Raw genomic sequence first — 15705 nt, 5'->3', positions numbered from 1 at the left:
GTCTCTCTTGGGGCCATGAACGCATACATGAGGGGAGGCTGAAGCCGCTTCTTTTCGCCCCAGAAAAGGGGGATCGTGAAAATTGGGAGTAAAAAGACCCAAACTCCCACTGCAGCTTAAATAAAAAAATTTTTAAAATGCCCTTTTCACTAACAACTGTGTTTCATGCTCCCTCCGAGCGTGGCCTCTTGCACTGGCAAAGCAGCTGAAATGAGTTTTGGCTAGATGTTTGGGCAAGTTGACAAGGCAGAAGCAGCTTGCTGTGGACAGAGAGAAAACAGCAGCATCTTTTTTTGGCCCATCAGGAAAAGACAGTAAAAAACGGACAGACCATTTCTACACAAAACAGTGCTCATGTTAATAGATGGCTGAGCAGCCTGGGGAGTTGATTAAGATTTGATTTAGTTCCAGGTGCAGAAAAAGGGGGGGGCAACGTCACAAAGTTACATGACAGACTGGCTTTTCTCCATAAACCCAACTAAACCACAACTGTTTCACAACATTTATAACAGCTCAAAAGTCATGAGTACCTGCATTTTTCTCATTGCTTACTTATGTCTAACTAACACAGAACCCTGCATGTACAACACTAATGCTAGAGGAGTAAGAAAAGCGGAGCAAGAAGCTCAAGGCCACTGATGAAGCTGCTGTATTTGATGAGATCAGACAATGGGAACATGTTGGATATTTCCACTGTTTATGTACTTGTGCAGCACATTCCGGTATAAATGATCAAGTTTGCGGCCCCTGTAAAACATCAATAACGGAGGATGGTTCAGCTAAAATGTTCTCAAGTTTAAACAGAGGACTTTGAATGAAACCTAGAGAATCCTCCTCAAATAGTAGTCCAAAAGGTCTTAAATACAACCAATCCAACATCCTTCAACTTATCACAAATCCTGCCAAGAGTTGTCAGTTTGAGTTCCACTAGCCCGCCAGTAACAAGCATTGATTTTCTCCACTTAGTCTACCGAGGGGTTTTTTTTGGGATGGGGCTTTGAGAGACAAGAGAGCAGCAAATGTGCGTGGCGAATATTCTCTCGCCCTTCGCTCGGTTTTGATGTAAGCGTTCTATGTGATGAGACAAGAGGAAATAGAGGAGAAAATACTGTAGCGGGGCAGTAAGAGTAGATATACTGCCTGTAGTAAATCTTAAGAAAAGAAACAGAAGAAAAACGAGAAAAATGGAAACTTGTTTAATCTGGCTTTGTCTCAAATAAAGGTATGATTTGTTAGCGCTAATTATCAGTCCACTGGGGTTCACTAATGCTGTATTTGCTCTCGTAACCATGTTAGGGAGAAAATCCTCGACGGTCTCCAGGACAGGCAACGCCACTGGTTGCGGGTGGCCTTACACGGCTGCAGGGAAAAGCCACTGGCTTCCTGTCCCACTGCAGCATATTAGATCGGTGGCCGCTCACACACACATGCACACAGGCCGACGGCTATCTGCTCCTATCTGTCCGACCGCATACATCACACTCTGAGGGAGGAAAGGGTCGAGACGGGGACTTCCTGAGCTCCCGAGTCCGAAGGAAAAACAATCAAGATACTGGGTGGGGGTTGTTTTTAATTTTTGTAATGACTGATTGCAATGACAGCAGATAACCTGTATATCCAAATTTATAAAAAAAAGTGCAGTCAGAGTGAGCCTGACTTCAAGTTTTTCCATTCTTAAGACAACCTTGAATGAGGAGATGGGGTTTCAAGGAACACTGGTTCCAAGTAAAATTAAGACATGAAGTTGGTCTTAAGGGGAAGTTTAGAGAGCAGGAGAGATGAACTCAAATCCAGCTGCATATCACTTTTCTAAATGCAGTGAATCCCCTCAATTTTGCGGTAAGTTGCACTTAAGAGACAACAAGTAGAGGAGGCACTCTTATTGCCTCAAAAGCAAGTCGCACTTCTTTAATAAGCATTTCCCCTCAGGACATCGTGCACAACTGTCATTCATTAAAAAAGATGCCGCACAGAACAAATAGCCAAAGAGCTACTTTAACCTCGTCCTATCCCCGAGTCCCTTTTTGTGTGTCAACACTGCGATCACTAAATAATGGGAACCCAGCCACTGTCGCTTCTCAGAAAGAGCCGTCCCCGTCAGTTCTGAAGCCAGCCATTAAATCATCGGCGGCGCCTGTCAAAATCCCTCCGCGGCAGCATCACCTTGATACACCGCTGCCGAAAATGATCCATTATCAGCTGGCTCTTTCCCACACTGAGCTTTCAAGTGCCAGACTCTCAAAAATCTATCCAACCCCCCCGACAAAGTCACGGCGGCGACAGCTGTAGCCTATACCCACGGGCTTTCCTTTTTGACTCTGTGCTTCAAACTGCATTCCGGGAAGAAAAAAAAAAGTCTGTGGACAATAAAAAACTGGGCAAACATGAAGATCTGACTGACTGCCTCGCCAGAGACAGCCTTGGTGGAAACCATACACTGTTGTTAGACGGGTGGTCAGACACCAAAGACACAAAGGGACGGGGCGTTGAGGACACTGGCAGAACATCATCAAGCTCTTGCCATGTGTACGCTCAGGTGTTCAGCTACGCTAATTGTATCGCTCTCCGATTCAAACAATAACAGACGGTACGTCATTTCCACTGGGGACGGAGGGATGAATGAGGGAAAAACTGAATCGAGATAACTAACATGAACTTGCCCTTTTTTGTGTATTCTGATGGCAAAACGTCACCTTTAATTAAGGGAGAGAAATTGCAGATAATACTTCCAACTGTTGAACCCATTAATTTTCTTTTGCGAGACTATAATGACTGAATTTGAGAATGTGTTTATACTGTACAGCTACACCTGTGTGGAAATCCATCTGGTTGCCCATCTGGGACTTACTGCATAGAGATTTACTATTTAATGACTGTGATGAATTATAGACCTTTTGAAAAACCTCCAGTGGTGTGTTTCAGTCCGATTCAAGCTAAAAGCTGGCCCGTTGTACACCATAAAGCTTTAAATTATGTGCACAAAAACACAAATACAGTCCCACGTAACCAAAGATAAGACGTGATATCATGTAACTGGTGTGTAGGTCAGCCCCCTTATGTGACATTATCTACGCATACACACACACTTTTCCTGAATCGCACACACATACGAAGGCCTCTCTGAAGGCACCGAAGACATTACAGATGCGTCCCATTTTTGCGGGCCAAGAGGAGGCAGGGAGGGAAGAGTTGGCAGATTGCTGCAGCGACTGTGTGATGGGGACGGTTTGACACAATGTGTGAATTTATGTATTCCGTCCTCTTTTCTTTTTTTTTTCCCGCTTTAATCCTCCGCCAGTCACAGTGAGGAAAAAAATCCTCCATTTGAAGAGAAAAACGTGATAAATCTCGATGCTGTGCACGCAGCTCAACAACAACAACGACGACTCCACCTGTACTGTCCAATCAGTAGCTGTATTATCCCACAAAAGCTGTCCCGCCGGCTGCGCCGTGCTCCGTGACTGAGACTTCCGTGCTGGTCTCACTCCGCGTCCATTTCGGTGTTATGACGAGCCACGGAGGGGTCGGCCCTCCTAAAACCACTGGAACTAATGTCGGGGGGCCATCCATCTGTCTACAGCCTGAGGTGGGGCGCTCAGGCGGTATTGTATCGGGGGGGCCCCCCTCAGGCGGTCGCACTTGAGACCTCTAAGGAGAGGGGAGAGCTGACTTGTCCTGTCAGCACCCATGGCTAAACAGAGTTCCTGCTCAGTTCAGTCGCTTTCCTTTGATGGCCGCTGGAGAAGTCTCCGGTGCCCCATTGTGACTGTTTATTTTGGCCCTGTGTGGTGGGAATGTGCAGGGCAGATATTAAGCATTACCATTAAGAGGGGGTTGGCAGATGGAGTTGTACCCTACGGTTGCATTCGAAACGTTTAAGTGACTGGGCATGTTTCTACAGTCGAAGTATTAATAATGCATCATAAGGCTTCGTCAAACTGTTGTGTACCGAAATTCTGTTATCGTGCGTATATACGCGAGTGGCTTCAGACGATAATTTTAGCGCTTGATTAATGCTGCTCATTCTGTGATGACAGAGGAGAGGATGTTTGGTTCCACGGCCTGTCGCCTGAGCGTTATTTTTCAGACGTCATAAATCAGGACTCACTTGTACCTCGATGATTTTCCGAAGATATTGCTCATCCTCTTTTGTATCATACCAGAGCTCGCTGAGCTATTGACAGCCTAATTGATCTGTAAAGCACAGATGGGCAGGCAGGTGGGGGAGGGGGGAGATGCGCCCGCTGTGTGAGGACGTGTTTGTTCTCAAAATGACTACAAAGCTTTCTCTCTGTCTCCTGTTGGGTTTTTTTTCCCTGCATAAAAAAAAAAGCAGTCACGTTGTCAATATGCCAATAGCAAGAAAAAAAAAACATGAGCTACTGTACGCTGCTGGAGTCATCTGCCGTTTAACTGTTAAACGTCACTGACTTGTAGACTTCAGTGTCACTAACAATGGCACTATATGTTGCCTAACCCTGTGTAATGTGGATGATTAGTTTACAGGCTGCCAACCAATGTCCGGAGAGTATGAGTCTGCAATCAAGCAAACTGGATATGGACCACATTTACTGACAGGTTGGTGTTTCTGAATTACAAAAAATATAATCATATTTATCTCTCGTGACATCTAGCTGCAGCCGCTGCTGTCAGTTTTGTGATGTGATATGGATTTGCTCCTTGTCTCTTGTCATGCACAACCGTAAATAGAGAGTCTTTGGGTTTTGGACTGTTGGTTGGACAAAAGTTGAACTTTTTGACATTATATAGACAAATCAATCATGAAAAATAATTGCCATGCTCATCAATCATGAAAATAACTGTTGGTTGTAGCACTACGTGTCCAGGAATTGAGAATCAGTGAGAATCCAGGAATTTGTCCCCACCTAAATACAGTGGAGTTGCAAGTTATCTATTTGGAGGAAACTCAATCCCGCTCACTGAGTATATATCTGAAATGATTAGTCAATCACTATATGAATCAACAACTTGCTTCTAGCTTCTCCAACATGTCAATTTATGATATCAAACTTAATATCTTTTGGTGTTTGCTGGTCAGTTGTTAAAGGACCTCCTCCTATGGTGCCCCTTACACCTTCTGGCAGCAGGGTCTGTTGATTATCCAGACAACAGACACTGATGTGATCACCAAAAATACAATTCGCCTGTTACTCATAAGAAACTAACTCCCCTGTATCCAAAAACCCTTAAATTGGACTAAATGATGTTACATAAGACGGACTTCTTGTAGATAATCCATAGAAAACGAAAACAGTCTGTGTTTTCCTTTTTGATCAAGCAGCGAAAAAAGCTGTTGCAGGACATGCTGGAGTTAATTCGCCTTACTTGACACTGCCCTGTGACGTCACTGTTGCAATGTTGATCCTGAAACGAAACAGTGTCCAGCGCCTACAAAAACCGTCTTCACCGCAAGATACCACCATTAGTTAAAATGTTGATGTTTTTTTGTAATCTGGGTGAACTGAACCTGTAACTGGTCGACATTTGTTTGTTGTTTTTTTTTTACAATAAAAAAGTACAAAAGATATTTATATCCCAGCTTTAAAAAGAGACCATGCTGGCATGTCACTTATTATTTCCCGGCAAAACTATAAACTGTCCTCGACCAATCCATTAAAGCCCTCACAGCCTCCTCCACTGTGCGTCACTGAGGATGACAGCGCGTCTTAAATGCACAACTGCCAGAGAAAGGACTTTGAACAATGACACATCTTGATAATTGTGCTATTCCCCCCCCCTCACAACCACACTTCCCTCCCTGAAGGAAATGGAGTTGTGTGCTCAGAGTGTAATTACAGTGTGGGCATCAAGGTTTGGCTCGGGCTATTTGATCTGGTTACTGGTCTGTTTGGGGACATTCATGAGACAACAAGGCAGCGGCCCTCTTGCCCTGCCTTCCAGTCACTTCAATAAGAGCGCGACAAACACATGGCCTGTTGACGGCCGTTGGGGAGCACTGCTGGAGACTGCTGTGTTGACTGATGGTGACAGAGATGAGTGACAATGACAGGGCAGACTCCAGTGTCACCTTACTGACCAAACAGTCTGAAGACCAGGGCCCCTGAAATGTGACGCTGAGTCCACATGAAGGGGCCCTTCAGATATCAAAAGAAAAAAAAAAAAAAAAGGGAGATGGGGAGCCAAGATGATCCTCAAGTTCTTCTTATCACATCGTATAAAGCTCATTTTATCATGAGCACTGTCCCGCCGTATCAATGCTGGTGCTGATCTGAGGCTTACTCTCCCTTTAATCTGAGCGGCTCTGAATAACGGTGTCACCATATGACACAAATGTGCGTTTAAATGTAAATCTTAACACATAAAACGGGCTCGCTGCTAAAAACGGTACCGGTCGTTTTATTAAAAGTCACTGTGTGTTTTGCTTAAGTGAAAATAAGAAGCTTTAATCCAGCCTTTGTAGTCCCAGAGGAGCATCTGGAGTCACTGGAAGGAGCACTTTCACAGATGCTGAGTTCATACGCTCTGGGTTCATAGCCAATGTTTACAGCCTTGTAAAAAGGGAGCCTCAGCAGTAGGTCCGGGCCCTGAGACACCACGCTGTCACAAACTATAACGTCCCGTTTGCATCGGAGGGGAATAAAAAAAAGTCTTTTGCGTATCTCAGTAGGGGAGAGGGGGGGGTTTCTGTGTAGAACACAGAGACACAGGTATGTTGACAGAGAGCCTGTAGCCTACCAGTTACACATGTGCAATTGATGGAGGATCTGCTGCAGATCCAGCATCCAGCCTCAACTAGGCAGGTTTTTCATAATCCCAGAGGTGACTCAGTTTACAAGTGACAGTCATACTCTGGCTCACGGTGTGTCTGCAGTGCGAGCTTTCTCTCCACATAGAGTCGGGGGGGGGGGGCAAGGATCAAGGGTACTGTTGAATATAGACAATAAATAAGCAATCTACTGACGTTTCAGTCATTTTGAGGCAAAAATGTCAAACACTTACTGGTTCCAACTCCCTAAATGAAAAAATTTGCTACTTGTCTTTGTTTTGGACTGTTGGTTGGACAAAGTTAGCAATTTTAAGACATCACTTGGAGCTATGAGAAACTATCACAAGGATTTTTCCCCTCACATTTAATAGGCTAATCAGTTACTCATGAAAACAATTATGATTAAACAATTATAAGCCGACTAATTGATAATTTAAATACTCAGTGGCTGTGATCCTTCCCAAACTCTTGTACTACACAATCCAATCTCAACTGCATGCCTGATCTCTGTCTGCGCATATGGAAGCCCAAAGCTCCACAATACCACACAGAGCGCGATCAGATGGAAAATGGGAGAACAGTTTAACATTTAACATGCACCATCTGGTGAAAGCTTCTTCTTCTTCTTCTTTTTTTTTTTTTTATAAGAAATGCATAGCAATAAAAAGAAATCATACATTTTTCAGCATTCTTGTGCACAGCGGGAAATGAAACTCCCTGCCCAGCCACGCTCACTCACAGCCCACTGCATCAGTGAATGGGTTCTGACTGTATCGTGCTGTTTCTGGATCACAGATGCACTGTGCCCGGGACATGTCTTCAGCTAATGGGCCTAATAATAGAGATAAACGAGCAGGCCAGAATCATGACAAAGTAAGATTTTTTTTTTTTTTTTTTGTGGGGAGCAGATGCTGGTGTGAATCCAAGGTCCCTTGGGCAAGAACGCACAGCAAAGCTGCATATGGGCTACTCCTATGTCTGCTGGTTTAAGTGGCCTTATAAATGACATCATCCAGGAGGATTACTCACTTTTGCATATAGGTTATATAGTCATTGTTCCTTAATTTCTTTCAGTGTCGTGGGTCCATTTGAAATATTGAAAGACGCTGAATAGAAACTTGATTAGAATGACTGGTAAAATGAATGTATCTTCATTTTCATCTGTGGGAGCCTCTTTAGAGCCCTGAGGAGTGTGTGAGACGTAGTTTGGAAGCCACCTATACGAAGCATATAGGCTCCATCTGTGCAAACATAACCAGCAGCATGCCAATTTAAACTTACCATATGCCAAAGTTCTGAGTGTAAATAAAACCAATAGGGGGACCAAAGTGTGGCGGTACTCCATTATACAGTCAGGCTTCTCACAGGCTGGTCACAGTCCCCTCAGTCTGTGAGACAGGCTGTCCAGCAGCACTGATAGATCCAAACGTGCTAATGATGTCCAGTCTATGGGATGAAATCTCCGCAAACAGCATCAAACTCCACGGGCAGCATCTCAGCCGCCGGAGAATCAGATTAAAAGTTCGAACATCCCGCACAGGAACTTTTTTTTCCCCCCCTGCGCTCCAAGAGTCTGCGGTCCAGTCCCGCCGGCAGTCCGTGAAAGAGCGAGCCGCAGGTGGTGAGAGGAGAGGCGGCTGTGAGTGGCAGGCAGCGCCCGGTCAGTCAGTCGGTCCGTCCCGTTTGCACATGAATATCAGTCAGGAGAGTGACTCATAACGGCTCCCTCCGACACTGGAGCTGTCCCAAAGTACACCAAGTCATCGCGCTGAGAGCAAAACTCCACTTTGTTAAACACAGGGCTCCATTTCTGCTTTCTCGGGATTCTGTTTTGTGTTCGCCCCGCTCCGCTCAGCTCAGCTCCGCTACCAGGGAGATATTACTACAGGCTCCTCATCACACACACAGCACGGCCCGGCAGCCACAACACGCTGCTGGAAACACCGCTGCAGTGAGAGCCATCATTTCCGGTACCGCTTTCAGAATAAAACTACGATTTTGCAACGAGTCGGATCTCCTGGGGATGGTTTTGTATCAATGTTGATAAAAACAAACTATAATATATTTAGAGGGCGATCTATGACAACTTAAGAAAAAACGTTGTGTCCTTTTTTTCAGGCTTATGTATTGCCATGTGCTGGAGCACATGAGTGTACATAGTTCATTTGCTAAAAAGATTTATTGCAATATATGTTATGACCATCATCCAAAATGTTATACAAATTCTTTGAATTTGTACATTTCCCATAATGACCACAGTTATATTTTGTTGATTATTTTTGTAACATCTTCAATACCTAGTTAGTAAGGTAATAATGCATCTTTTACAAGTCCAGAGTTTTGATGATATATATATATATATATATATATATATATATATATATATATATATATATATATATATATATATATATATATATATACATATCTTTTCTTTTTTGTCTTTTCATTTCTTTTCCTTTTCCGCGTCACCATCGACGATCGTTTATTGTTTCAGTTGCAACAGTTATCCAACTGGGACTTTATATTGAAAGTACGACCCCAGAGCTTCCGGTCTTCTCTTGGTCTATTCTGTCTGACTTCACAATCCCAACACCTCTGTGTTAAAGGGCCAGCGCACTTAGTTACAGCCACCGAAGGACATTCCACAAACACAGACTAAAAGTGGTTTTACAACTAGAAAAGACTTACTTTCAAACATAAAGAAATTTGAAAACTTGTTAACAGCAGGCTCAGAATTATTGAGTATGCCATTTAAAGTAAAGACAGTAACATTTTTGACACAGTGAATTGCCCACAAATGCTTAGCATCCACAAACATCATCCCAATTAATAGCCTACAATTATTAGCCTCCTTTTAGGTCGGAGCAGATCCTTGAATTTACAAAAATGTCAACCAGTAACATATTTCAGTCTTGTAAACTATGTGTTGCTGTATCAATTTATTTTTACACTTGTAAAGCATTATTGTTCGGAAGGGTTTTCAGTGATCATCAGGTTATATTGGAATAGCTTAAATATTGTGATAAAGGGTAAGTTTACCCAAAAAATAAATTCAGCCATAATCTACCCACTAAATTGTTGATGGAAGGTCAGGTGAAATTTCCTATACTACAAAACATTCCTGGAGCTTCACAGCAAATAGGCGTTGCAGTGTTCTCTAAACAGTTGAAGTAGAAGGGGGCTAAATTATTGAAAGAAAAATGGCTGCAGCTCATCCAGCATAATCTAGGTCTCCAGAAGCCCAGAGATCTGAAATGTATTGGAGAAAAAACATTGTTTACACCCTTTTCAAGCCCTATCATGCTATGAGTTTGGGAAATTATATATTGTAAAATCAATTTGGAATCTTTGACAAGCTATCCACCCATTTCCTCAGAGGCCTATGGGTGCTGCCACTATAGATGACTACTTCCACTGGCGGTTTTCTGTTTCCGCCACCTTCAGAAAATATAAGATAATTAACTATGTCGATGTAGCTAACGTCGGGCCATGTCATCTATCTGCCCACTCCATGAGAACTGACGGGTGAGGCACTGTAAGAACTGTCCTCACGACTTTTTAAAACATCCGTACTGTGTATCCACCTCCGATTTTTGTCAATTTTATCGCTTTCTTTGTGTTAAAAGCACAACTAAAAGTTTTTTAGAGTGAACATGACAGCTACGCTAGCGTAAACACAGAGTTCAACCAGTTCAACCAGAAAAGCAAAACCGACTAAAGCTATGAACCATGGGTAAACTCACAAAGTCAGGAATAAGATAGATATGGAGTCATTTTATGATGTTGTCTGTGTTTTTTGTTTGTTTGTTTGTTACTTTCTTACGTTTTAAAACAAGTCCCCATCTACTACAGTTGTTTCGGGGAATGTCAAGAGAATTTCACAGATTAAACCCTTTGTTTAATTTCCCATCAGCATTAAGGTTAGTAGATGTCGACTGAATTTTTATTTTTGGGGAACCTATCCTTAAATGTTGAAAAGCTTTTCATTTCAGTATCTTTCAGGGACATGGATGATGAGACAAAGCTTTTACTAATATGAAAGGCTTTCTTAACGACATTTTGCATCTTGGTTATTTAAGTATTTCGGTATGAATATCGATTTTTTTTCACTTTCTTTACAACATAATCTAGAAATTCTATTTTGCAACTTAGCAAGGTCTCCAGCAGATGTGAAAGGTATTTGAGGGCATCTGAGGCCCTTTATGATCATACTGATTTTACTTGGAATAGATCCATTTAGAAAACAACCTTTTTTTTTTTTTTTCATTGAAGTCACACACAATGTGGTGCAAATGTCAACATTTATCTCAAAGCTGTTATCTAACCACAGAGGCAGAAATTATGTTGGCAGCAGTATGAATCCAAATGCAAATTTGTCTTACATGTGAGAGACCTTTGATCGTGCCGACTGTGGTGCTATGTATACAAATCAGGCCCTGGAAATGACTCAGGCACTATGAGACACAAACAAACCCCACACACCACTGCAAAATGTCACTATTTATCCGAGCACCGGGTCTGCCTGCACTTGATGGAAAGCGAAAAGCAATATTACATGTGCCAGGAGATATGGCAAACTGCAGCCAATAAGAGGTGACATACCAAGAGCCACAACTCTGCAGTAAGGATGATTGGGTAGAGTGCTGTTGAGCTGAATAAATATTAGGGGTCAGACAGACCTAGTAAACACGCAGCTCTTGACATTTATAGAAATGCATGGGATGGTGGCATGCATCAAGCAGTGCATGCTAAGATGAGACTTTACACATTCTGTCACACAGGCTTCTCAACGGCGGGCGAAAAAAGAAAATAATTCTACATCGCTAAAGTCACAGAGGCTGTTGTAGAGCGCTGAGAATAAATACGCTCTTTTTGTGTTAACGGGAGCGCCGAGAACCAAGCAGTGCTTAAACACCCCTGATATTTTCTTTCATGTTTTATGCATGTACATGTTTAATTTAATTGCAAAAACTGATTAATTGAGCATTGCTCTGTGATTGAATAAAACATGATGAGGCCCTCCACTAAATGCATTTCCGTTCGCCTGTGACTGATGCTGCTACTTTGGTGCCTTCGTCAAACATTTGGCATAGCTGTCAGTGGAATGAAGCACTCCATGAATTTAGAGTAATTATCCACATTATGTTCTGAATTACAATGACAGCCCATCAGTGTGGTTTGGTGCTGTTCTGCACACTTGCAGCTGAGCCATAGATCATAGAATTATGCCCTCTCCACACACAAAGGCTTGGTTTTATGAGGTGATTTTTGCCATTCATTTGAACGTGTTGCAAAGGCCTTCAGAGACGGCTTTTGGGAAATGCCAGCATTAACACATTTCCTGGCCGCATTATGAAAAGACAGCCTCTATGATCTATAGAGTCAACTTAATTGGAAAGGTTCGGGTGGTCAGTGGGTTTTCATTTGCTGAAGGACTCATCTTTTACATATCAGTGTTTAGAAGTGAAATGTTGGCATTCATAAATGGCAAATTGGTGGAACTGGAAGATCAAGATTTTGCTGAAACAATGACCTGAACATCTGTGCTTGAAAGCTTAACCAGCTGATAAATTATATTCATACAGTCAGTCACTACAGATCCACTGAGGTGGCTCAAGTTTATCAAGCAGAGCTCAACACATATGTATCATTTTCTGCAAAAGCTTGCGGTTTTGTTTTATTGTGTAAGAACACACCGACCAACAGGGCCTCTGTTCATAAATAAACATATGACTCTAAGTGAAATGAGACTATGATGTATGCCTGAACTCTGGATTGCTTATTTCTTTTGGCTGCGCCTGTGCTGCCACTCCAAGCAATATCATTATACAGCACTGTTACACTTGATTAAATGCATTCGTAAATTAGAAACAGCAAAACTTCAAACTTGTCCACTTTTTTCTCCACAGAAATCAAACTCCAATCGCCAAGGATACCAAATCAGCAGCTCAGAACGCCATTTGGACTTATCATCTCACTTTGCATATCAAAACACTTACATTAAATTGAGTTATTGAAAACACTGTTTACCACTTGTCCAATGCTCCTCATGCAGAAGCCACACGGATGCTCAAAATAATAGAAAACAGCCTCCAGCAGTTTCGAAAAAAAGATTAAATCACCATGAAGTGTACTTCCACTTCTTCCAGCCATCTTATGGCAGCATTTGCAAATAAAATATGTAGCTCTGTAACATTTCCTGTCCGGGGATACCTATAGATGTAACACACCTCACCTCACAGGATGGAACAATACGTAACATTGGTGGTATCTACCTAACACAGAAAGAAAGGAGCTATGGTTCAGTTGTTCATGCATATTTTCATTTTTGGTATATCCTCTAATTTGAAGTATAGGGGATTAATCATCTCCCAGAAGATGAGTTGTGACCATCCAGCACAAGTAATACAACCACTTTTATTGCTGTTGTGTGCTTAATTTGACATTTTTGGCAACACATTTCAGTGTAACCTGAGACACATTGAAATTACACTCTTAGATATTATGAAGCAATGCCAAACAGAAGAAAAAACATCTATAAAAATGACGTTTATGATATAATATGTAACATTTGTACATTACAATGTCTTGAAATGAGTAGTCCTTGTTATATATTGTTGAGTTGTGTACTTACATTATCCCAGATGCTTTCAAAAATGTACATACCCAGAGAAATGCATACTTTTATGTAAAGTAATTGTGTTTCGTTTCATCAACAAACCACGTCCTTTGTTTTCACTCTTTTGACTGTGATACCCCTAGTGGCTGAAACTACATACGTATAGAATGATAAATATTGTGTTAATATATTGTTAACCCACTTGATAGGGCACAGTGCTGAACTCTGAACAAAAATAAGCAAACCAACAGTTGGGTAAAAATGTGAATAAACAAGACACAAAGAACATCTTGTTCACTGGAAGAACGTGAACAAGTCTATAGAAAGTCGGTGCTGCCCACAATGACATCTTTTCCAGACACACACTTCCTTCCTGGGTATAAAATGCCTTTAACATACATGTACAAACTACAGTGATGGCAGCTCTGATATCCTTGGGAGTTTTTCTGGAAGTAATTCTGCATGCTTACAATCAAAGCTGATGGTAGGATGGAAAAAAGCCCCACAGATATTAATTCCCACTGCTGTTGATGTCAAATATCTGCTCTCTGTGTATACACGTTCCATCATGTTCAGCCATGCAGGGTTTGTAATATGTTACAAGTTACAAGGTACAGTTATTGTAATTTTGTTTTCCCTGTGTTGTACAACTTGTACAACACCGCTGAGAAATACAATGCACCATTTATTGTCCTTAATTAAAGGAAAAGTTCATCCCAAAAATGAAAATTCAGACAGAGAGAGACTACGCATTATCTCCGCAGCTGAGGGTCGCCAATCCTCTATTCGTTTGTTCACATAGAACCAAGCAGCTCTGGTGTAAAGCGGCACTAGTGTGTCAATTCATACAGCATGCCTGATAATCTAAACATGTAACTGCTGACTGTTTATAATCATATGGATGCAGCTATAATGTTTTGTGATTGAGATCCCGACCCATCATGCACCCTGGAAAGTGACAGAATCGCCATCAGTAAACAGGACGCTGTTGACTCTTTTACTCATGGGGAGGGATACTGTTTTCTGGGGTAATGTTCACCAAACTCTCACTCAGGAGGGCTGACAGTTGTGCAGATTTTTTTCATGACAGTAACGACAACAACACAATAGTGGAAGGAGACAAGCACAGAGTAAAAGTTTTTTGCCGAAGACAAACGCTGTTTTTCGGGCAGAGATGTAACGAAGAGCCATTAGGACAGACAGGATGACAGAGGCTTTTCCACATATAACTGCAGTATTTTTTTTTTTCTCATGTAAGTTGTGAAAGACACTACCAGTGACTCTAGAAGCCCCAAGATCCCAAAATGATTTAAAAAAAATGTAAAAAGTGTCAACACGCATCCCATCTAAAGTGGCTGCTTGACCGCGCATCAAGGGTGAAAAATAACATCTCTTCGATCCATCCATTTTGGATCTTGGAGACTTGGGCTATGCCAGATGAGGTGAGAATGCTGCAACCCTGTGCTGTGAAGCGTGAGAAATGTTTTGCGGACTACGAAACCTCATCTGACTTTCCACTGGCATGGAGATGAGTGGACAATGACTGGATATTTCGTGGTGAACTGTTCCCTAAAGTGTGGACGATGAAAGGTGCATATGCTGAAAATATTGCTTTTTGGCCGCACCAACCTTGGACTCTGATTTACACCTCGTACACTTCTTTCTCAGCAGTGTTGTTCATCTTTAGAATACCACTGCAACCCCTGTATGGCTGACCATGATGGAACATTTATTTTGTGCTTATAGCCAGCGCAATGCCATTCCCAGAGCAGAAAATTACAGTGTTTTAAGATAGCATCAGCAGCATACTGTGCAGTAAGCACCCCGTACAATCACATTCTGTCTGATGCATGTGTCCCTATATCTGATGATGCAGTAGAGCGTGGATAATAACTCATCAGGACGATTGCTTGTAATCTTGGAGGCTGACTTATTCTTAGTGAAAACATAAGCACTGTTTCCTTGAAATGCCATTAAATGCGTATCACCTGTATCAATAGGCAAGCAATTGAAATTAATCTAGTTTCCCCCCCCATTACGATTAATGAGACCCCTATATGTCCGCACCTTTTCTGACCCATAGCTGGTAATGTGAGGACGGGCCCTTTAAGAGGCTCCAGTGAATGAATTCTATTATAGATTAATTGATTAGGAGGGTGGCGCACTGAAATGACAATATATCTCTTTATTGATCTGCCTTTCAATGAGATTGGCTGTTACCCAACCTCCCTGAGGGATGGAGAGAGAGAGAAAAAAAGGAAGAAAACAAGAGGGGGAGAAGGTAAAGCAGGACCACTATTAAAGGGGCAACTCATTTCCTGTTTCTGTTTCTGGC

The 15705-nt window shown here is 42.1% G+C and overlaps 1 protein-coding gene across 4 annotated transcripts in view; it reads right to left on the bottom strand.

The window, feature by feature from the left end:
* The window catches only part of robo3 (roundabout, axon guidance receptor, homolog 3 (Drosophila)), an 87048-nt gene extending 78381 nt beyond the window's left edge, over positions 1-8667 (bottom strand). For all 4 annotated transcript variants that reach the window (XM_037120350.1, XM_037120351.1, XM_037120352.1 and 1 more), the window contains exon 1: positions 8030-8667. In XM_037120350.1, coding sequence (XP_036976245.1) covers positions 8030-8093 — 64 coding nt within the window. In that variant the 5' untranslated portion in view covers positions 8094-8667. The remainder of the gene's footprint in view (positions 1-8029) is intronic.
* Between the last annotated feature and the right edge of the window lie 7038 nt (positions 8668-15705).

Source organism: Acanthopagrus latus, chromosome 13, assembly GCF_904848185.1.
Source record: "Acanthopagrus latus isolate v.2019 chromosome 13, fAcaLat1.1, whole genome shotgun sequence".
Lineage (NCBI taxonomy): Eukaryota > Metazoa > Chordata > Actinopteri > Spariformes > Sparidae > Acanthopagrus > Acanthopagrus latus.
The sequence above is the reverse complement of the archived record's forward strand: the minus strand, read 5'-3'. Positions and strand labels throughout refer to the sequence as shown.